This window comes from Protopterus annectens, chromosome 4.part0, assembly GCF_019279795.1.
Source record: "Protopterus annectens isolate FY-2018-M chromosome 4.part0, PAN1.0, whole genome shotgun sequence".
NCBI lineage: Eukaryota > Metazoa > Chordata > Ceratodontiformes > Protopteridae > Protopterus > Protopterus annectens.
Genome location: NC_056733.1, coordinates 48,682,204 through 48,706,722, shown reverse-complemented (window position 1 = coordinate 48,706,722; position 24,519 = coordinate 48,682,204). Strand labels below are relative to the sequence as shown.

General features: G+C 41.4%; 1 protein-coding gene across 3 annotated transcripts in view; it reads left to right on the top strand.

Annotated features, from left to right (window-relative positions):
* SLC26A11 (solute carrier family 26 member 11) overlaps nucleotides 1-22,359 on the top strand; it is a 1,037,522-nt gene extending 1,015,163 nt beyond the window's left edge. For all 3 annotated transcript variants that reach the window (XM_044068078.1, XM_044068080.1, XM_044068079.1), the window contains one exon: nucleotides 16,356-22,359. In XM_044068078.1, coding sequence (XP_043924013.1) covers nucleotides 16,356-16,480 — 125 coding nt within the window. In that variant the 3' untranslated portion in view covers nucleotides 16,481-22,359. The remainder of the gene's footprint in view (nucleotides 1-16,355) is intronic.
* Nucleotides 22,360-24,519: the final 2,160 nt, after the last annotated feature.

Sequence of the window (24,519 nt, the reverse complement as noted above, 5' to 3'; positions counted from 1 at the left end):
GAAGAGAATGATACAGCCCCTGGATATTACGTCCTGCACCCATTTGTCATCGGTAATGTTTTGCCAGGTTTCGAGGTACAATGAAAAACACCCCCCGTCTGCCTCTAAAGATGAGCAGTCCAGCACTCCTTCAGGAGTGCTGAAAGGGTCTGCCAAAGAAAGATTCCCTGGAGCCCTGACTTTGGGGACCTCCTCTGCTATGAGGATGGCATCTTCCATTATTCCCCCCCTCTGCCCCCGGAAGAACTACCACCCTGTGTTTCCTGCTAAGACTGTTGAGATTTTCTGAACCACATCTTCCCACTACCCTTCTGATCTTTTGGAGATGATCTTGTGGGTGTGTAAAAACTCACTCCAATGGCAGACAATGTCTTTACCCTCCTGCTCACACCGAATTAGCCTTTCTTTGACTTTGGGCCCAAAAACAGATGAGCCATCGAAGGAGCATTAACAAAAGAAGACTTAAAGGGCTCCACAAAATCACAAAGGTGCATCCAAGCCTGCCTCCTAATAGAGATGCCTGAACCCACCTCCCTACTAATTCCATCTGCTGCATATGAAATGAGTTTCATGGATGAGTTAACCACTGAATTGAGGGTAGCAAGATGTATGTTGACCTTATCTGACACCACATCAGCTACAGCTCCTTGGAGAGAGTCTGATAGTTCTTTCAAAAGGTCTCCCTGTAGTCTGCTGAAATGACTGAGATAATTTAGTGATCATAATGTAGAAGCCACTGAGGAGAAGATGCACTTTCCATACCTATCCATGGTCCTGGCATTCTTATTAGGATGATGATTAGAGAAACGGGTCTCAGAAAGTTCTTTTTTTGTGGTAGCCGCCATGACCATAGCATCAACTGCTACACCTTTGGAGCTTTAATATACTTTGGTCTCCTAGGAGTGGGTTCTATGGAATGTGGGGTCTTCCAGGCCTTCTTAGAGATTAACCGAATAAGCTCATGGGAAGGCAGTGTCACCAAGGAGGTTGAAGGGCAGGATCCAAAGTCATTCAGGTATACCAACTCCTTGACCAGAGGGGACGAGGATTTCCAGTCACCTCTCTGTTTCAAGATTTCCAGATTGTCTCCCAAGGAGACATCCTCAGGAGCCAACCATGAGGACCCTTCTGCTGCATCAAGGTTGGTATCTGAAGTGGCTTACTCCTCTAGGGAGACAAGATGCTTCCTCTTGCATGATCTCTTTCAAGGGACTTCCTCAGTAGGGTATTCTGGAGAAGTTTTGGAAGGGGGGGTTCCCCTGGGGGACATCCTGAGGTATTGGATCCCTGTGGTCCTTTGGATGGAGTTGATGAGGTAAAGACACCTGCTCTGTCGAGGGAGGAAGCTCCGAAGGGGGTTGTGCCTGAGACTGAGGAGCAGTCCTCACCCTCCTCATAACTTCAAAGGTAAACTGCCCCTGCTCCAAGGAACTCCCCGTATGCGACAATAGAGATGTCAAGGCTTAAAGAGCCCACGGCGCAGGAGACAGAAGCTCTGAAGAAGAGGTAGGAGCCAAACCCATATGAGTTGAGGCCCCAAAAGTCACTGTCAGATCCAAAATTATCTGAACCGGCTTTGAGGACTCAACCAGAGAGTGTTGGTTCCCAGACATCTCCTGCTCCGACTGGGTTGAGACAATCAGGGCAGACATCAGATTCATGGAGCTGATAGGTCTCTGACTCGATACAGACACCAGCTGGATGTCGGAGTCTTCAGGCTCGAAACCGAGGGATGGATCAGAGGAGGAGTAGGCACCACAGGGGAAGTACGAGTCTGATCTGACACCTTTGGGTTTGGATCTAAAAGAAGCCAAGGCAGGTGTCTTGAGAAGCCTCTGCACCACCCTATCCACATCTTTGTCCAGGAGTCTCCTAATAGACCTTATAGACAACACTGGGGATCTGGACCTGGTAAGAAAAGGTGATGGGAGCTGAGACATAATCGGCTCCAAGGATGGAGATCAGCTCTGATAGCAGATCTCTGTTGGCAATGGAGTCTTCGGAGCCAATTCTGAGGAAGATTTCGGATCCAAAACATTTGACTGATCCGATGAAGTTCCAGGTTCTGTAGAAACAGTCTGCTCCATAGCTGCTGTCGGAGCAGACACCTTCAGTTGCTTGGTCTTCAGCTCCAGTGAGGTTTTTGGAGCCGGGGGAGACAGTTTCCCTGACCTCTCAGACTTTTCTGATGTAAGAGAGGAGGGATTGGAGGAAATAGCCTCAGAGAAAGGTGTTTTAATTAACTCCTTCAAAATCAATTTGTTTTTGCATTCCAAAAGTGCTCTTGAATTAAAGGCTTGACAAATGGAACATGATTCTTGTAAATGAAGAGGCCCCAAACAGTGTACACACAAAGTAGGCGAATCACTGAGGGGCATCTTCTTGCTGCATTTCTCACATTTTTTTAAATCCCAACAGCTTGCCTTCCTTTTGGGACATATTTGAAGGTAGCCTAAACAACAACACTACAACAGAAAAATTTCATCCCAGAAAAAAAAACACAGTAAATTATAAGAAGAAGAACTCTGTCCTACTGTTTATATATATATATATATATATATATATATATATAAACAATCAAAAAAGTAAACAGGAGCAAAAGGGGAAAAGTCCTCTAACTTAAACAGATTTTAGGGTAAAAAGACTATGGTTAACCGCTCTCTAACTAAAAACAAAAGGAAAACAGAAAGGGAAAGAAAAGGACTTGGTTCTAAATGATTACTAAAACACCTGACAAAGGAAAGGAACTAACTAAAACAGGTGTAAGTTGGACATCCTTAAACTAAAAACAGATGCTAACAAAGAGGGGAACTACTAACTAGAAAATATCAGTAGGTAATCACAGGGGAAGTTAATAAATATAAAATTACTAACTAGAGGAATAATGTAAAAAATATACAAAGAACTTAGCCCAGAGCATGCTTGAAGAACCTTCGCACAACGCGGCAAATGAGATCTGAGGAAATTGAGGAACTGCATTATGGGTATGGAGGGAGGCCCACCAGCTTTGCTGAAGACTTTGAGCTATTGGAAAGGCTGAGACAGATGTGACACATTGGCTCTGACCCATCAGTGAGAATAAAGGGGAGACTGACAACAACATATCTATTTAGTTTCCTTTGCTGTCCCTAAACAGTGTGCGAACACATTTTCAAAATGCAGCATTGGTGACTGCATAATTTAAACCTGGGTAAAGATTTGCACCCAATGGTAATTACCATTAAAGTTCTCTTTTTTAAATTAAAACCTCTACAAAAGACTCCCCAACATAAAATTTAGTTTTTTTATTACAGAGAGGGTAGATAAAAACTGCAAATAAGACCTTGGGGAGAGTTTCCATTTGATTGGATGAAAGCCATAAACTGTTTTATTAAAAAACAATGATTTTTCTCTGTAGTTTTGTCTCCAAAGGTGTTTTTCTTCATTAATTATTTTCTCTTAATTTTGCCCTGGTGACTGTTTTTTTGGTTGTCAGTTATGTGTTTATATTCCATCTAAAACTCCACTACAGGGAGCTTAAAAAATTCTGGGAGTAATAACCAGCTTTCATCAAGCAATATTACTTACAAATGCAGGCTAGTACTTCATTTGCAGTAGTGCGGATGTATCTAGGGGGCATATGATGGAATATATAACAAGGGTAGATTTTTGAAGAAATTTATTAAAATATTTGGTATGGAAGATGTGAATTCAGTAGTAGAAACTGGGAGAGAATTTACATACTATTCAACAAGTTACAAAAACTGGACTACACTAGACAGAAGTTATATTTCACAGGAACTTGCATTTAATTGAAAGTTTTGGTACACATCCAGTAGCTGTCTCAGATCATGCTCCAATAATAGTTAAAATAAAAGTGAGACAGTAGCTCATCTGTATGTTAAACAGTGGGGAATTTAAGGATTATGGAAATTATTCAGGAGTTATTAGGGGGGATATAAATGTCTCCAGAAAATATGGCTAGGGAGTGGGATAAAATGAAAATGGAATGAATAGTGTAGAAATAAAAGAAAAAAGATATATGGTTATGAATTAAGAATTATTTACAGGGACTGAAAAAGGTTAAAGTCTTGCACAATAAGGTGAATCTTTTAGAATAGAAGAGGTGCAGTTCATAGTTCTAAAAAGAAAATAAGGGACTACCTGGATAATATGCATGCATTTAGAAAGATTAATGTTGAGCAACAATTTTTGATGATTCCAGAATACAAAAGTTTTTAGCACAATGGTTCAGGTAAAAGAAAGTAGAAAGGGCTGTTGTCAAGCTTAGGGAGCCTATAATAAGGAAAATAACCAGAGATCTTGTAGCTGTATTAGATAAATGTCAGAAATTTTATGAAAATCTATATAAACCACAGAAATGTGGAAACTGAGAAAAAGTACAAATGGAAACATTTATGGAAGGTTAGAGGTAGATGAGGCTCAATTATTAATGCTTAGGAGGAAATAAGATAAAAAATGATGTATAACTAATCTACAGGAAAGTCCCCAGGAATAGATAGTATGAATTCCTATGGAAGTTTGGAAGCTAGGAGGGAAGAAAGTGATAAAGATCTGGAAGGTTTTGTTTAGCAGTATTTTAAAAGGAGAAGAAAGCTGTGATGACTGTAGTAACTAAAGATGGTAAAAACTAATCATCTCCAACTTCATATAGGCTGATTTTGATTCTAAATCATGATTATAAAGTGTTTATACATATAATGGCTAAAAGAATGGCAAAGGTGTTGCCAACATTGATAGATATGGATCAGTGTGGTTTTGTGGAGGGGAGGCAAACATTTGATCAGGTTAATAGAACAATAATGATCCAGAAGGATGCAGAATGTAAGAAAATACCACTGTTGTTGTTGGGTCTTCTTGCAGAGACAGCATTCGACTGAGTAAGTTGGGATTTTATGAGTAGGGCAATGGAAGCATTTGCATTCACTGACACAATAATATTAATTAGCAGGAAGGAGACATGGTGGTGGAATGAGGAAGTACAGGCGAGTATACAGAGAAAGAAGCTGGCAAAGAAGAAGTGGGATTGTCAGAGAGATGAAAGTAGACAGGAGTATAAGGAGATGAGGTGCATGGCAAAGAGAGAGGTGGCGAAGGCTAAGGATAAGGCATATGAAGAGTTGTATGAAATGTTGGACACTAAGGAAGGAGAAAAGGACCTGTACCAATTGGCTAGACAGAGGGACTGAGCTAGGAAAGATGTGCAGTAGGTAAAGGTGATAAAGGATAATGAGGGAAACATACTCACAAGTGAGGAGAGTGTGTTAAGCATATGGAAAGAGTACTTTGAGGGGTTGATGAAGAGAATGAGAGGGAGAGAAGGTTGGATGATGTGGGGATAGTGAATCATGAAGTGCAATGGATTAGCAAGGAGGAAGTAAGGATAGCTATGAAGAGGATGAAGAATGGAAAGGCTGTTGGTCCAGATGACATACCTGTGGAAGCACAGAGGTGTTTAGGTGAAATGGCAGTGGAGTTTCTAACCAGATTGTTTAATGAAATCTTGGAAAGTGAGAGGATGCCTGAGGAATGGAGAAAGTGTTTTGGTACCGATTTTTAAGAATAAGGGTGATGTGCAGAGCTGTAGTAACTACAGAGGGATTAAATTGATCAGTCATAGCATGAAGTTATGGAAAAGAGTAGTGGAAGCTAGGTTAAGAAGGGACATGATGATTAGTGATCAGCAGTATGGATGTGATAGTGTTCAATCTCGCCGTTTGTTCTTACACATGGGGTTCGGAGCCGATCCTCGGCTCCGTGTCGGCCGCTTGCAAGCTCTGCATCGAGAAGAAGCTCGAGACAATCTAATACCCACAATCCCCCTCTGCCTTTACCTCAGATCTAGTTTGCCGCTGCTGCGTTTGCATCGCTGGGAGCTAGCTCGAGCATCTTGAGATAAGATATAACTTATTTTTGTTATATTTTATTGGAAAATGTGTTCTAATAGTAATTTTTGATATACTGAGTGTATGTGTGTATGAGTAGGTTGAATTCTCGGTACCGTTAAGTTTATTAATTGGTTAGAGTTTTTCGGGGCCTACCAACCCTACTTAAATTTGACAACCGGACTTGACATTTAAATCGGATTTGACTTTTTTTCACCGGATTTGACTCTTATACTGGACTTGACTCTTATCTTACTTGTAAAATGTCTGATAAAGTGAAATCAGGTTTTAAGCGTTGTCAGTGTGGCCAAAAAATGTCAGTGACTGACCACCATAGTTCCTGTGTCTACTGCCTTGGCCCTCTCCACTTACAAGAGGACTGTTCAATCTGTCACTCTTTTAGTGGGAGGGTCATGACAGATAGGCGCAGGAAACTCATGGACAGAGGATTATTAAAACCTTCCTTTCAGGAGGCTCTGGATGCTTCTGACCAGGCATCGAAATCCTCGAAGGAATCAAAGACGCCGGAGCCCAAGTCATCGGCTCCGAGCTCTTGAGTAAAGTTAGATCACCGGTTCCACAGACTTCGGGCCGAGTGTTCAACTGGTGTCGGTTCCTGAGCCTCGAGTCTTGGAACCGGTGATGGAGCTCCCTCCATCGACTTTATTGAGGTCGGCTCCGTCTTGGTTCCTTCGACCCGTTCTTCTTCCAAACTCTCCGATGTCGATGTGGATCGTGTGGTGCAGAAGTTATTGGAGCATTCGGCCCTGTCCAAACTTATTTCAGTTTCCACCCAGTTGGTGTCGAAACTTGAAGGCCTCCCATTGTCTCCATCCATTCCTCCTCCGAGACCTGTCCAGTCTTTGGAGCCGGAAGAGGTTGATCTTCTGATTGTGGAGCCCTCGGGTCCAGAACCGTCCTTTTCTCTGTCTGTTCCTCTCACCTCGACTCTGTCGGACCCGGTACCGGAGTCTCGGAGCCAACGATCTGTCCTCGGTTCCGGGGCCGAGAGTCGAACCGACGTTTCGGTTCCGACTCTTCCCCTCGGGGCCTCGGCGCGGATCGATTTGGCTCCGTCCTCTGGGTCGATGCCTTCGGTGCCTGTTTCGGGGATTCTTCCCATTTCTTCGGAACCGGGAGATTCTTCGATTTGGGACCCGGGGGCGTTCGACCTAATGAGGAAGGTGTTGTCTACCCAGACAACCACATCAGTGGAAGCAACCTCTCCTCCCCATAAAGGGCCGTTATCCTCCTCTGCACCCACGGCCACATCCAAGCGTCGAGCACCAGTGTCTCAGCCACCCCTGGAGGGTGCCCCCTCTTCCTCGGAGGCTTCTTCGGATGCTCCCCACGAAGAAGTCCCTAGGAAAAGATTGTGTAAGAGGAGACACTTGGATTCTCCACAAGAATCCTTGACATCCGATACTGACTTAGATGAGTCAGAAGGGTCCCCTAAGTCACCTTCAGAAGATGTCTCTTTTTCGGACATATTGGAGATCCTGAAACAGAGAGGTGACTGGCACTCCCTTCCCCCTTCTGAGGATGAGTCAGTTTTGCTGAAGGCATTCGGTGCTCGCCCTTCTTCCTCCTGGGTCACTCCGCCCTTCGACGAATTAATGGAACTTATTGCTCGAAGGGCGTGGGAGGCTCCTGACACAGTGGAACCAGTCCCAAGGAAACCCAATAAGTATATCACTGCACCTCAGGACAAGACCTACTTAACAAAAGGAGTTCCAGTGGACGCTATGGTGGTGGCAGCGGCCACGAAAAAGGAGATGTCGGAATCTTCCTCATCTGTCCATCCCCCTAATAAAGATTCTAGGACTATGGACAGGTACGGGAAGCGCATTTTTAGTTCAGCGGCTTTTTCCATGCGATCCCTGAACTATTTGACCCATTTTACACGACTACAGAGGGATCTAGTCAAAGAGTTGGGAGATACCCTCCAGGGTACTACAGATGCTGCTGTCTCAGAGAAAGTGACAGCGCAACTTAATACCCTTACATCCATTGTGAACTCGTCCATGAGGCTGATTTCTTACGCAGCCGAAGGTTCGAGTAGGGCAGCAGCTTCAGCGATTGCTCTTCGCAGACAATCCTGGATGCGCTTATGTTCATTTATGGAAGCCTTCAAGTCTTCCTTTACTAACGCTCCATTTGACGGTGCCACTCTCTTTGGCCCCAAAGTAAAGGAGACCCTTACCCGGTGTGAACAGGAGGGAAAGACTCTGTCTGCTGTCGGAGTCCGTTTTTCCACCCCAACCAGACCGTACCCCAAAGGGCAACGTGGTGGAAAAATGTGGTTTCAAAACCCCAAGGATCTTTCCCAGGCACACAGGGTGATGCCTTCTAGAGGCAGAGGAGGGGCAGAGGTGGAAGACGCCGCCCTGGCGGCAGAGGGGGTCTGCAGCATCAAGGTGACAGGGATACACTCCCTGGTAAACCTTTCCAGCACTCCTGAGAGGAGGCCCGACTGTCCTGCTCTGGAGGCAGTCGGGGTCGCTAGCTTTGTACCCTCAGGCCTGGCAAAACATAACTACAGACAAGTGGGTAAAAAGCGTGGTTACCAGAGGTTACAACATACCCTTTCTATCCCATCCCATTCCAAAGAAAAGACTCCCAGATGTATCGCCCCATCTGCGAGAGCCAGCAGCTATAGAAATTTCAAAGCTGCTAGAAAAAAGTCATCCAACCAGTCCCAGCGGACCAGCAAGGATTCGGGACTTACTCAAGGTTCTTTTTAGTTCCAAAGAAAACAGGAGACTGGAGGCCCATTCTGGATCTAAGCGACCTCAATACCTTCGTCAAGAAAGAAAAGTTCCGAATGGTCACGCTTCAATCGATCCTTCCATTCTTACAGAAGGACGACTGGATGTGCTCAATAGATCTGAAGGATGCGTACTACCACATCAAAATGTCCAGGGCATCCAGAGATCATTTGCGCTTCCGGCTGGGGGCCAGTCACTTTCAATTTCGAGCCCTGCCCTTTGGTCTGACCTCAGCCCCCAGGGTCTTCACCAAATGCATGGCAGTGGTAGCGTCTCACTTGAGACGCCAAGGATTCCAGGTGTTTCCGTATCTGGACGACTGGCTCCTTTCTGCCACCACCCAGCGTCAACTACTACAGGCCAGAGACTATACTCTTCAACTGTGTGTTCACCTAGGAATTTCCATAAACTTCGGAAAATCCTTACTTCAGCCATCAGAGAGTATCTTGTTCATAGGAGCGGAATTAAACACACGTCAGTTAATTCTAAGACTTCCTCCAGAAAGGATACTTTCACTTCAGACTCACATACGTCTTCTTCTCTTGTCCAGGAAATCTCCAGCAAAACTGGTACTGAAGGTTTTGGGACTCATGTCAGCTTCTCTTATTGCAATACCCTTGGGAAGGCTGCACATGAGAGTCCTACAATGGCTACTGTTTGCACAATGGTCGTTCCAACAACTACCTCTAACACACGAGATTCTTATAACGAACACATGCAAAACACACCTAAAATGGTGGCTACAAACGTGCAACCTTTCCAAGGGGAGACCATTTGTGATACCCACGCCTACAGTTACGGTGACCACGGACGCTTCCCTGATAGGGTGGGGGGGCATCTTTCAGGGACAGACAGTCCAAGGCGAATGGACCAATTTGGAGTACAATCTGCACATCAATGTTCTAGAGTTGAGGACAGTGTTTCTAGCGTTGCAACACTTTGCTCCCCTTCTTCCTCTGGGAACTATTGCAGTTCAGACGGACAACATGTCGGTAGTCTGGTACATAAACAAGCAAGGGGGAACCAAGTCCTATCAGCTATGCAGAGAGGCCATGAGAATCTGGCAATGGGCGGAGTCCACGGGTCGCTTTCTAATAGCAACGCACATCCCGGGTCATCCAACGTCATAGCCGACAGGCTGAGCAGAGCAATTCTGTTACCGCACGAGTGGTCCCTAAAACAGTCAGTTGCGAAAAAGATTTTTCACACGTGGGGCCAGCCTTCCTGCGATCTGTTTGCGTCTCCAATGAACGCCAAATGCAGGAGCTACTTTGCCCTATTACCCCTCCAGGGAAGTCCCCAGGGACGCACTGATTCACGATTGGCCCCGGGACTCCTGCACGCATTTCCTCCATTTCCCCTGATATCAAAGTTTCTCCAGAAAGCCAGAAACCTACACAGGACAATAATCCTCATTGCCCCATTCTGGCCTCGTCAAATTTGGTTTCCCTGCCTGAAGACACACTGCATTCAGGGACCCTGGATCCTGGACCCAGAGCCAGATCTATTGACTCACTCGTCAGGGGCTCCCCATCCCGCGCTCTTGTCCCTCCATCTAGCAGTTTGGCTGCTCCAATTCCCAACTTAGCCAGGTCTGATCTTCTTTCGCCCGCAGTTCAGAATATATTGGTGGCTTCTCATAAAGCTTCCACTACTAAAACATATTCTAGTAAATGGAAGCGATTTGTATTCTGGGCGAATACACAGCAATTGGATCCTTTTATAGCTCCTTCGAATAAAATATTAGAGTTTTTAACAGACTTGTTCCATCAGGGTGCTTCTCCTGCCACATTAAGAGTTCAATTGGCTGCCATTTCTAATTTCCATGTGGAAGAATGTGGGGCTCCTGTTATGGCCCACAGACTTTGTAAAGCCTGTTTAAAAGGAGTTTTTCATATTAGACCACCAATTAGATCTCCTACGTCACCTTGGAGTCTAAACTTGTTGTTTTCTAAATTCATATTGATCCCCTTTGAACCAGCCTCCTCTTGCCCATTGAAATTTTTGTCTTGGAAGACTCTCTTTTTGGTAGCCATTACATCCGCTAGGCGAGTATCTGAACTTCAAGCTCGCTCCATTAAGCACCCTTATTTGATCTTTCACTCTGACAGAGTTTCTCTTGAACTAATTCATCCTTCCTCCCTAAAGTTTGTTCTATTAATAATATTAATCAGTCCATTGAATTACCCACTTTCTTCAAGAATCACTCCAACAAAATGGAGTATATGTTGCACAAATTAGATGTTCACAGACAGCTGAGGTTTTACTTGGATAGAACAAAAGATCACAGGAAAACTGATCAACTTTTTGTGGCCTTTGCTGATAACAGGAAAGGATTAGCGGTTACCAAAAGAACTCTTTCTAAGTGGTTAACGGATTGTATAATCTATGTCTATGATTCTTCAAATCAAACTCTTTTGCACAAACCCAAAGGACATTCCACAAGGTCAGTGTCTACATCCCTGGCTCATGCAGCCCGCCTACCACTAGACGCTATTTGTGCGGCTGCTACTTGGTCTAAGCCACATACATTCATTTCTCATTATAAGGTAGACAAGGTTTCTAGGGACAGGGCAACCTTTGGTTCCACTGTGCTCAAGAACGTCCTTCCGTGAGTTCCTCAGGAACAAGGAGCTAGGGGCGCTACCCATGTGTAAGAACAACGGCGAGATTGAACACTATCACATATAGAAGTTATGTCCTTACCATAACGCTTCCATGTGGAGTGTTCATCTCGCCTTTGTTCTTACATTCCCACCCTCCCGCCCTTAGGAAGAACGTTCATTTTTGGTGCCTGGCCTGGGGCATTCTGCTTCTGCTTTGCAGTTGTTGTGTACATAGTTGACATGTATATATATGTGTATGTGTCTATATATATATATATATATATATATATATATATATATAGACTCTTAGTTCTGTGCATATGTGATGTAAGCATGAGTGGGCTCTCTCTAGAGACTGGTTTGCTTGCAAACTAGATCTGAGGTAAAGGCAGAGGGGGATTGTGGGTATTAGATTGTCTCGAGCTTCTTCTCGATGCAGAGCTTGCAAGCGGCCGACACGGAGCCGAGGATCGGCTCCGAACCCCACGTGTAAGAACAAAGGCGAGATGAACACTCCACATGGAACGTTATGGTAAGGACATAACTTCTATTTTCATGCCAGGAAAGAGCACTACCGATGCGATGTTTGCTCTGAGAGTGTTGATGGAGAAGTTCAGAGAAAGTCAGAAGGAGTTGCATTGTGTTTTTGTACACTTAGAGAAAGCATATGACAGGGTGCCTAGAGAGGAGTTGTGGTGTTGTATGAGGAAGTCAGGAGTGTCAGAGATGTATGTAAGAGTGGTACAGGATATGTACGAGGGTAGTGTGACAGCGGTGAGAGTGACAGATGCGTTTAAGGTGGAGGTGGGATTACATCAAGGATCAGCTTTGAGCCCTTTCTTATTTGCAATGGTGATGGACAGGAGATCAGACAGGAGTCCCCATGGACTATGATGTTTGCAGATGACATTGTGATCTGTAGTGAGAGTAGGGAACAGGTGGAGGAGACCCTGGAGAGATGGAGATATGCTCTAGAGAGAAGAGGAATGAAGGTCAGCAGGACTAAGACAGAATATATGTGTGTGAATGAGTGGGAGGATGGAGGAATGGTGAGGATGCAAGGAGTAGAGGTGGCGAAGGTGGATGAGTTTAAGTACTTGGGATCAATAGTTCAGAGTAATGGTGAGTGTGGAAGAGAGGTGAAGAAGAGAGTACAGGCAGATGGAGTGGGTGGAGAAGAGTGTCAGGAGTGATTTGTGACAGACGAGTATCAGTAAGAGTGAAAGGGAGGGTCTACAAGAGGGTAGTGAGACCAGCTATGTTATATGGGTTGGAGACAGTGGCATTGACAAAAAGGCAGGAGTTAGAGCTGGATGTGGCAGAGTTAAATATGTTAAGATTTGCACTGGGTGTGACGAGGGTGGACAGGATTAGGAATAAGTATATTAGAGGGTCAGCCCAGGTTGGAAGGTTTGGAGATAAAGCCAGAGAGGCAAGATTACGTTGGTTTGGACATGTGCTGAGGAGAGATGCTGAGTGTATTGGGAAAAAGATGCTAAGGATGAAGCTACCAGGTAACAGGAAAAGAGGAAGGCCTAAGATAAGGTTTATGGATGTGGTGAAAGAGGACATGCTGGTGTGACAGAGCAAGATGCAAAGGACAGGAAGAAATGGAAACAGATGATCCACTGTGGTGACCCCTAATGGGAACAGCCGAAAGAAGATGATGAGCAGGATCAGTGGTGAAAATTAAACTTGGAGTTCCTCTCTGGTAAACTCTGTTTGAAGAGAGAAACCAGACAGGGTATCCTCTTACCCCTTTGTTATTTGCATTATATTTAGAAACATTGGCAAAAAAATAAGGGACACAGAAATTCAAGGACATAATTAATATGGTAATCAAGAAACATTGGCTTTATTTGCAGATGATATCATTTTGTATGTGATAAAACCGGAAAGGGACTTTTCAGTGTTGTGGAATATACTCAGGATAGAAAATTAATGAAGATAAAACAAAGCCAATAACTGTAAAGTATGTACTCGCACACAAACTGGTTCAGCAGTACCCATATTTATGGGGATATAATAAAACGAAGTACTTAGAAGTATTGGTTATAAGGGGATTCTGTTATACTAGCTAAGGATATGTGGGAAGAGACGAAAACGATAATACAAAAACCAAGAAACCAAAGCTCTGTTTTATGTATGTGGATAGTAAGATACAAGCAGTGAAAATGTTTTTAGTCCCTTTAGTTTTATACACAGGTCAGGCATATTTAAATCAAACAGAGGAAAAGTTGTGGATAACAATTAAACAGTTGAAGGATTTTATCTGGGAGGGGAAGTTGGCAAGAGTCAAGTAGGATAAGGTGATCCTTCCAATAGAACAAGGTAGTTTGGGATTACCTGATTTGAAGGGATATTTCTAAGCTGCACAGTTAAGGCTCCTAGATGTAGCACCACAAGCAGAAAGCTATAACTCAAATTTGGAAAGGGATAATGATGAAACAATGGGAAAATCAAGAAATAAGGAGAGACTGGGATTTGGAATGCAGATCCTTGGAAGAATAACAATAATTATACAGAATATTATATTCATAAAGTAACAGACTGTATCCTAAGAACCAAGCCAGCACAGGAGTGCAAAAAGGGGATTCTGCCAGTAGGGATGACTGCAGTTAAGGATGCATAGAGTAGGAAATTGGGGCTGGAATTTGCTGGAGAAATTTGTTAAAGAAACCAAGGTATTGGGAGCAAATAATTAGAAAGGGAAAGATAAAAGAATGGAAAGATGCTAAGAATACATTTGGACTTCAGGCTGGAGACTGCCTTTCCTGTCTAGCATTGATACCATAATACAGGCAAAGAGAAGGGAATAAGGGAATCCTAAGTGAAAGACCAGCACTGGTAGAGTTTTTAGTTGAATCTAGAAGAGTAGCTGCTGTTAAACAGGGATAATTATTAGGGTATATAGAATATTGCATAACATCTGTTGGAATCAGTCAGAGGAGGTTAGAAAAGATTGGGAAGAGAGACTGGAGAAGCAATTTACAAATGAACAATGGAAGGATATATGTATGACTCTCAGCTATCCAACAAAGTCTAAAAGGTTTAGGACTTTTGCTTGAAAGTGTTTGGATAGGTATTTCTATATCCCAAGCAGACTCATTTTTTTTCCCTCAGGTAGATGGCAAATGTTGGAAGTGTGATGGGTAAGACAGAGGTAACCGGGAACATATGTTTTAGGAATGTAATGTATTGGCAGATTTCAAAAATTCCCTATAGAGTACTTTTTCAGAAATATTGGGTGAGCAAATGGGTATAACTAAGGAAATGATTCTTTTGAGTTGGGATTGAATTTTCTAGACATAGTAAGGCCTTGTTAAGTTTAATTCTGGTGGCTGCCAGTAAAGCAATTACTAGAAAATGGAAGTCATAACCTAAACCAACTGTATTTGAAGTACTGAATATTGTAATTGAGATAAAAGAACTGGAAGTGGGATCTTTAGAAAATGGAAGGAGCAAATTATATAGAAATAACTGGAAATTGTGTGAAAATACATGCAGAATAATGTTCTGGAGGAGGAGTGAGATTTAAGGAAAGGTAGGAATTGAGCAATTTATGTAATATTGGATTGAGGATAGTTGTAAAAAAGAACATATTTGATGTATAATGTACATAACTGGAAACATGTTAAAATGGTTTGTTTTCTTTTATATTAATGTATGTTTGCTTATGTCTGAAGTGATAATTTAATGAAGGTGTTAAAAATATTGAACTGGCTGTGCCCTATGAAAATTAGGTTATTTGTGAGTGTAAACAAATCATGTTTTGCAGTCCTTCTTGCTTTGCACTCAGAGTATGTTTCTATGTATAATTTTAAACTGGTTCTGTTTGTGCACCGTTTTGGCCTAGCAAGTAAATGAAAGGGCATGAAGAATCCATGCATCTTTCTGGCTATCAAATTAATAAACAAATAATGAACATGGAGCAAGGACCAGGGCTGGTTTTAGTTGAGGACTCCCCTGTTTTATAACTGGAATCTTGAACATTATCCTGTATAACACAAACACTAAGTGATTTTGGTATCGATCTTGATCATAGAATGCAGTGGAATGATAATTTGAAGTGATGCATATGCTAATCTATTTTATTTTAATTAGGTATTTAGAATTGTTAAATGCACAATGAGAGATGTCACATGCTTCTTCCTAAAGTTGCCAATGAGAACCTTGTCCAGGCTTTCATTGTTTGTAGTTAATATTTGTAAGGTTAGCATGTTTACTAAATCTGGATTGCCTGGCACATGAAGTTTGTCCAGTTCAGCCATCTTGCTGGTGTAGAGGGAGAATTCCTGTCTGTGACAACAGCAGTGTATACTGGTGTTAGGGACTTGAGCAAGTCCTAGCCAATTCCCCTTTGTAGGAGGAAGTGGAGCATTTGCTTTGCTTGATTACTGACTGATGCTGGCCAGGGGGACATTGTAGAAGGCAGATCTACAGAAGGTAGAAATGTTGACAGATATCCTTAGCAGGAGAAAATGTTTACAGAAGTATGCATTGATGGTATATCATGCATCAGGTGAGGGTCATTCCAGGGAAGGGTGCAACATAAATAAAAAGCTTCCCGTAAGAAATGTGATGGAATGTAGAAGAAAACACCCAGTTTGCATCCACTATTATAGAAAAAAATGGACATGTAGAACATGGGGATCCCAGGATATCTGTGGGCTGGGTGGGTGGGCAAAAGGAATAAAATAAGAAGTCCACCCATTTATGTAAAAGATATTTTGGAGGTCTTACACCTTCTATCACCATTGCCCTACTGTGCGAACATCACTAAACACAGTTTGATAAAAATTTATGTACACTTGAAATGAGAAGTATTAATGTAAAACATCTGAACTGACAAAAATAAGAGCGAGTTAAGACCTTTCATTGCTTTTTATTTAAGGCTACTTTTAATGAACATCTTAGGCTTTTATTTTTATTTGCTGTCATCAGTCAATTTGTAATACAAGATAAATTCATTGCGTTTTGTGTGGTATTACCCACACTTCAATATTTTTTGTTGTTACTTTTTATAGCTTCTGTTTCATACACCTTGACTTTGTGACATGGTACCTATTTAATTCCATGCTGTTTGCTTATTTCAGGAAGAACATGCATAGAAGAAATGGATGGTGCCTTGAAAACTGCATGTACCATGAATGACCAGAATGCTGACACTCCCGGTACCGCAAACACCCACCTTCTTATCTCAGAGCATGGCATTAAGTAACTTCATGGACATAATAACATCACTCAAATAAACTGCAGCAAACAGCAATAGTTTTTCTTAAGGAGGCTTCCCGCTTCTTTTTGGAACTACAGTGCTATTACTTGATTGCTCTCTGTGAACTGTGATTTTTCTTCTACAACTGACAGCCTTGCTATGAAAAAGACACTATGCCAAAGGGTAGCCAAATGAAATGGTGCTGAATAAATAACAAGAAGATGAAGTACTGTCCAGTAGCAATAAAAACAATAGGATTCAAAATGCAAAACACATAAAGGATTCAAGTGCAATACTACAGCCAGTCTACTTTGACAGCGTTTTAGTTCTTTTTAAACCTACACTTTGAGTAACAGCTTGCAGCCAGAGCAGCATTTTAAAAGAACTTTAAAACTAGTACTGGCTGGGTGCCATGTATGCATAGCACTACAAAATGTAAAATGAAGGAAATTATCTGGCCACCTGTCAAGAAGTCAGTTCTTGGTAATAAAGGGCTCTATTGGGGCAATATTGTATGTAGTACTGTATGTCTTTAACAGCAACAGACTGTTGAGAACCTTAGTGACTCTCCATGAAAATTCAAAGAATTTATTAACTTTAGATAAAACATAGTGTCCTGAGTGTCAAAAATGATCGGTTTAGTTTTGTTTCGGTAGATCACTCACGATTATAAAGGAAATGGTCGATGATGTATTTGTAATATTTATTCTTTGACATAGAGTAAATTTTACAGGCTTCTTTTTCAGAAGGACTAAAAGTCTGGGCATTACTTTCTTGCATTAATGTTGATCTTGAAACTGATACTTGGTACAGTAATCATTATGGACATGAGCATAAGTGAAGCAGCATTCAGATTTCTTTGTCATCTCTGTGTTTTTCACATTAATGCCATTTTCTCGTGATGAGTACAAAATCATTTTGTGAGTGGCAAACAGTTTATAAAGGGTATTATTGACTGTGACTGGATCTTTATCAGTAATACTAAGCCTGCACCATTTGAAAGACCAAATTGTTAAGGTTTCACTTGTGCTATCCTAGGCAATACATTGAAAGAGCTTCATGGCAGAATGATTTGTCATGAAACAGTCCACTTAAATCTTATTTTTGAAACATGTTTTAGTGCACTTACACATGGTCACACTCTACACAGCAACTCTGATTGACTCTGAAACATAGCTTTTACACTGTGATGTTCGTATCTTACTACTCATGCTTAGATGCAGAAAATGATTGATGTGATCCTGCACTTCTTTTGTGCTGCAGTTCTTATGTATAATAGTATGTAGCCTGTGCTGGTGGTATGGAGGGTTAAAGCTCTGACTATGGCCCATGCAGCCAGAGTTTGAATAGCAGCTCAGGTACTTCATAGCATCTCCTCACCATCCCTGAACATGAGTTGGAGTTTTTCTAGAGTTGGCTAAGATGGAATTAATAGATCTGGAGTATGGGGAGAGTCCCTGAGACTATCTGATGGTCTGCTGCAGAGCCAAGAAGACATGGACTAAAGATATATATATATATATATATATATATATATATATATATATATAAAATAGTCTATACTTTTATTTGTATATCCTATACATATTAGTAAATGTTCACAGTTTGTACCTGAATCCCATATGTGTACCTGTGCTTCACATAGTATTTGAATATTTGTTGAAGTGAAGCAGAGTGTCATTGATAACGTTTTTATGCACTAGAGCAGCACAGAGGAAGGACACTAAGCCACAGCTTCACCTTATGTTATTTTGTACAGCAAACTTGGAGGATAGGTAGTGTAGTATTAGAAAATAAAGGAGGAAACTGCAGCGCTTTGTTGAATGTGTGTGTAAATGAACATCATGTTTTGACTTTAGGGGATAAAGCCCCGGCTTTTACAATAACAATGGCTTCAACCCTGATCTCTGCAATGAAGGTGGCTGTGTATTGCTAGTAGATGTCTTCATAGCTATTAATATGTACAAGGTAGCCTCAACAAATCTTGCTAGTCTAGCTATGATCTACCTTGTGATTCTTATGATTACTGCATTTTGTCAGTTTGCTGGAATAGATAAATAAAACCAGGTGACCAAAATTCAGTTGACTCCTGATGGAGCTAGTATGGGGGTGGGGGGGTGCTGAGGTCATGCCTACTCACATTTCATCAGTGGAAACAGGTGATATGCTGGTGAGAGCAGGATGTTCTTTGTAGCTGTAATGGAAACTGAAGCACAGAATGGAGTTAAACTAGATATGTGGGCACAGCTTTAGAAGCATCACTACCTTGAGGGGGAAGTGGAGGGGAAGAAAGGCGCTCTTAAATTCACATCATGTAGTTGTCTATAGTATACAGCTAGTACATAATGAATAGTGACTCCACCTGCTTGTACATTATGAACAGAGTTTTCCACAGTATGGCAACTGCTATCTGCCTATTTCACTGTCACCAGCATAATGATCAGTCATTGCTGTCTCCCTGGAAGGCCAGGACCCCACCTAATGAAGGACAAAGCCAAGAGTTGTCTCCATGTATGGGATATTGTAGAATCCTTGCAGTTTCACAACTTCCCCCAGTAAGGGAAAGAACTGGGACTTGTACCAAGGTAGCAGTGGGCTATAGAGGTAGGACAGAGTTGCATGCTGGGAGGAGAATGAGGCCAGCTGTCGCTCCACCCACTTAGTTAAACGTCATTAAGTAGAATAATACTTAGGCTGATTACTCTGCGGGTAGTCAGAGACAAAAACAAATGCTATTCAGTATGAAAAGATTTATATGCATCACCTTCCTTACTGTCTGAGAGGTGCATTACAGCTGCCATGACATCACTGTTACAGACAACAGACTGATGTCACAGCAGAGAATTACCATTTGAAACTGGAACTAAGCTTTCAAAAAACCATTAGACAAAGGCCACAATATTCAGTTACTATATCTCTGAAATCAGTATCACAGTAGACTTAAACTATAAAGAGAATGCAAAATGTTGCCGCACTCTGTTATTAGGTATTCTGGATTTTTTGGGGAGACATCACAAACTAACTGTGTAACTTTTTCCGATTTGGTCCTGCAGCATGTGTATTAGAACAATGGCAGAAAATACTGTCCATGCAAACGCCTGCAGAGATGTACTACATTTTTTTCTTAGCTATGCTAGTACTCTGGTGAACTATGTATAAACGTTTGCTTGAGCAGAGCAGTATGCATTGTTCAGTTTAATAGTGAGATGCTGTGCAAAACCTGGATTCAGACACATGCATAACTTGCATGACACTGAATCCCATTAAAACCTCCTGGAAACCTCTGTGTATTGCCAAAGTAAGTGACCAGTTGTACCACCTGTGCATTGGAGCTTCAGTGGCAGAATGGACCTGCATGGCATTGTTTTCTGCAGGTAGTCTGCTGTGCTCAAGAAGGTAGTTCTTGGTACACTACTGAGTCTCCACGGAAATCAGTGTATGTGTCACTGTTAAATACATACACGTCCACTGCTGTGCATGGAATTTGCATGGTGTAGCATTTTGTGATTCTTACTACCTACCAGTCTACTTCCAAAAAATCACAAGCAGGGAAACCCAAGTACTCTACTTCCAAAACTAAAAGGATGTCCGTAACACACACTGGCCTAATTTATGTAGACCAAGCCTATCAACTGTTGGATTTGTACGCAGTTCATAAGTGCTGTCACTGCTTAGTTGCAGGTCACTGTACAATAGAGTAATGATGTTCTTCAAATAGCTTTCTTCTTCTGTACTACAACAGTATGTGATGATTTATCAGCACCTCTGTTTATCTACATGTAGCAGAATATGTAACTGATACGTTACAGTGATTAGAAAATGTGCTATAGCTACCAGTGGACTTACAGAAGAAATGGTGCCAGTCCAGTAATAACACTTAGAGGAAATACTAATATTAGTAATGTGAAATTTAGACACAATTCAGAGTCAAGAAGAAATGCTGACAAATAGAACTATGAGGTCAGGAATGCTTTTACAACTTCTGAGTTATTACACTTATGGAAAAAAATAATCTGTCCATTAAAAAAAGTTTTTCAGTCTCTCCATTCAGGTTTTAGTAGCTCTTTATGTCACAAGAATATATGATACTCTTTGATGCAGCATGTGAGGGAATATAGATAATGAATTGTATTGGAAAGGTAGACTAAACGCTGCTTTAGTAAACCTACTTACGTAACCCGTAGTAAAAGCAGAAACTGTTTCAGAATGCTTAAGAACCAAGACAATAACAGTTAAGTTCTAATTACAGACAATTTGTTTCTTATTTGTAATGTTATTAGCCCTTTTAATATTATCATTTAGGTGCAGCAGTGAAAAAGTTGCTTCCTATAAAGGATTGCTTTTCAGGAGTAAATTATGACTGGCAATAGTTATTTCCATAAAAGGGAAGAGAGAAGTTAGGTCTTGTTGCAGGCTGCCTGCTATAATGATTTTGTTGCGGATTTAGCAATGAAGAGATATTGCCCTGAAAAATATAGTTTGCCGTCATGAACATGTTATGTAGCAGACATTTGTGAAGTATTTTGCGGGGAAACCATGTTTAGTAGTTGGTGTCTGCTAACAACTTTATTTCTTAAATAAGCACTATTTGTCCTTTCAACACTTTAAATAGAAATGTTGTTAGAATATACATTTTGTTGTGTTCTCATATGACACATCCAAGTGATTTAACCATGAAAGAAGTATATTCCATACAACTCATCCTATGAAGTGTTTATTTCTGCAGTCATCTACGAGTAGTTTATATTTAAAAATGATTCTGGAATTGATGCTTTCAGATTCTATTTTGATAACTTCACTGTTCCATGTATAGACCAACTTTTCAGAGCTCAGGGTTTTCCACTTGAAATTGTGCGTGTTTTGCTTTTGGAAGAACCAGAGGAGTGTAGCATTTCTCAGTTTCTCTAAGTATAAAGAATGTAAGAGATAAGGTACTATACAAGCTCTGCAGCATTGAACTTTTTGCCATGACTACACCCCAGCTGCCCAAGCTCAGTTGGTCCATGTGCTCAAGAAGTTAGCTGGGGAAGGATAGGAGTGAGTGGCAAAATTCTGGCTTATTCATCATAAGGGGGGAGGGTGCAGGTACAGTCCTCACACAAGAACACCATCTTGGTGAAGGCCTTGAATTGTAGAATTTGCAACAATGAACTCTGGAGAGCATTAACCCCTTAAGGAGTATGCAGGCTGTATGACTTTTTAATTATGGGTGTTCAAAAATGTGCTGACATTACACCCATTGTAGTAGGCATTGTACCACATTTTCTGGCCAACAGGAAGACCTGTTGGGAGGATGCAGAAATTCTCCACTAAATAGTCAAAATCCACTGCCCTTGGGTTTTTCTTCCTTTCCACTGTTTCAGGATGGCAAGGGTAAAAAGGAACATATACGTGGGTAGGGGCTTGATGGTCATAGTGGGGAGAGACAATGACCAAAATAAGTAGCAAGATGTTGTGTGGTGTTTGTCTCAAGACAGAGCAATCTGAACTATTTTTTTAGTGGCATGATTTTACACTGTTACCATTGGGTGGTGAATCGTAGTTTCTTTGTGTTCCTAAGGTATAAACTGTTCTTGGTTGTGTAACATAAACCATAAAAAAATCAGTAGTGTTTATGCATCTACTGTCAGAATATGCAAGTTTCTTAAAATGTAGCTCCTGTTAGGACATCCGTGGAAGAGTTTGAACACAAGTTCTCAATGCATATTGATAACACTAATGTGTTTTCTGTTCCCTTCTCTTCTCTGAAATGCCTAATGTTGTCTGTCCCTTACAGATCTTGAGGCTGATTCTTCACTATAATGTTCACTGAACCGATTTATATTTGTAATGCAAATATACCAACCTGTTTTAATAAAGCTAAAGTAAATATTCTAACCTTAAAATGTTGAGACATGCTGTGTCTTCTTTTGTAAAATGTTATTCTATGTTAAGACCAGCTAGTGATATGGTGGATTTCCTCATAGCACTAGTGGCTTGAGTTTCTCAATTACATTTAATGTATTTGTGTCAGATGTGGAGTTGACCATTATTGCCAAATTTGGCTAACAGGCCAGCTGTACTTAGACTGAAAAAAAAAAACAATCCTTTCCTGCTCTTTGTACCACAAAGTGAAGGCTCATTTGCAGCAAAAAAATAAACACAGTGAAATTTAGTAGGAGCAGTGAAATGGGTCTCCACTTGCACTCACGTTCATCAGTGCTGCTTGTCGGTATGAGTGAGAGCTGTTAGGTCACACAGTACACAAATTCTCATTTTCTAGACTGGCTGTGCACCTCGGTTCAGTACCACACTATAAAGTACAAAAAGTTGATGTTATGCTTGATTAGAGCTCTCCCAGAGTGAAAACCAAGAAATGTCTAAAAAAAAAAAAAATCTTTGGTATAATCCAGCTACTTGCTTGCAATTCAACTGCCTGGATACCAGCAAAGAACTTTGGAAAAACTAAATGAAAATCAACCAGAAAAAAGAAGCGGAAAAAAACTATGAGAAGAAACATGCAGCTAAAAAATCAGATCAAGCTGCAACTTTATAAAGTACAGGACTAGTTTAGAGGAAAATAAGTCAGATTTCCTCAGAAGTATTTATATATTCCTCCAGTCTCCCTCTTAAAGTCAAATGACAGAAGACTCAAAAAAGAAGAAGCTTTATGAAGTCATTCTGATGAGCTGATAAAATTTCAGAAATCAGAGACACTGGAATGAAGGAAAGACCGGTTGACTACGAGGGTTCTCAAGAACAAATGTTTCAAAGAAAAGTAGTATTAGAAGACAAAATACTCAGAAAACCCAAGATTGTTTGCTATACCAGAGAAGCTGGAATGAATGGACAGTATTAATTTTATGAAAGTACAGACAGCCAAATGGACCAGTGGTCCATGGCAATATTTGTTAACTAACAAGACCCCTTGTATGTGCTCCATGTATGGCTATCAGAAAGCAGCTGAGACCTATGTTCTTGAGCCAAGTTCTGAATCTTTCTTTCCTTCTTAAGCCTGTTTGTGATAGTGCCAAAATTCAAAATGATGTCATTTCACAATCTGTTACTACTACTTCCTCTGACAAGTTCCCTGGCAATACTAGACTTAAAAGATGCTTATCACATGCCTATTCATCCAGACTTCAGACATTTCTTAAGGTTTTGTGTGTCTGGATCACATTATCAGTTCACTGCTTTACCCTTTGGACTGCACCGAGTGTTCAGAATGTGTCTAGCTTCAGTTACAGCTCATTGCAGACAACAAGATATCCAAATTCTTTTACATGTAGATGACTTGCTTATTTTTGCAGAGTCTTTTTCAAAGTATAAGGAATCCGTCTATCTCTTGAGTGAGATCGCTTACACAAGCCAAGATTACAAGAGAACATTCAAAAGTCTTTCTTCACTCCTTCACACAGGATTTTGTCCTGGGATGTCAATTAGACACCTCGGTTCAAAGAACTTTTCTTTCAGTGGAAAAAATGTTCTTTATCTAGATCTATTTCTAAGGTTTTCCATTCAGACTTCAGTCACTGCAAGGGACTACTTCAGGATTTTGGGTGTCATGGCAGCTATTGTTCTCATAATACCTCTGGCAAGATTTCACGTGAGAAAGATGCAGTGGTATTTGAAATCTCTTTGGTCCCAGCATCAACAGCTTTTATCTTTTCACATCCCACTGCTGGGGTTTGTCAGAAGAGAAATATTTTGGAGAAGACTGGAGACAACAGATATCCTTAAATCTAGGTCCCCCCTTCTCCCTTTCTGCTCCAAAGCAGTCAGATAATCACAAACACTTCTACGTTGCTTGAGGAGCAGTTTCAGGCGAGATAAAAGTGCAATGGGTGTGGGACCAGACATCAAGGACAGGTGCAAGCATATAAGCATATAAATATCAAGGAGATGCTTGCCCTGATCAAGGCACTCTACTCTCAGAACCATCTTTGGACCCCAGGACCACTTCAAATGGTTACAGACAATACCAAAGTCATGTAATACATCAGACAAGCAAGGGGGCACCAGGTCATACCCCTTTTGCAGACTAGCCTTGCTAGCTTGGGATATAG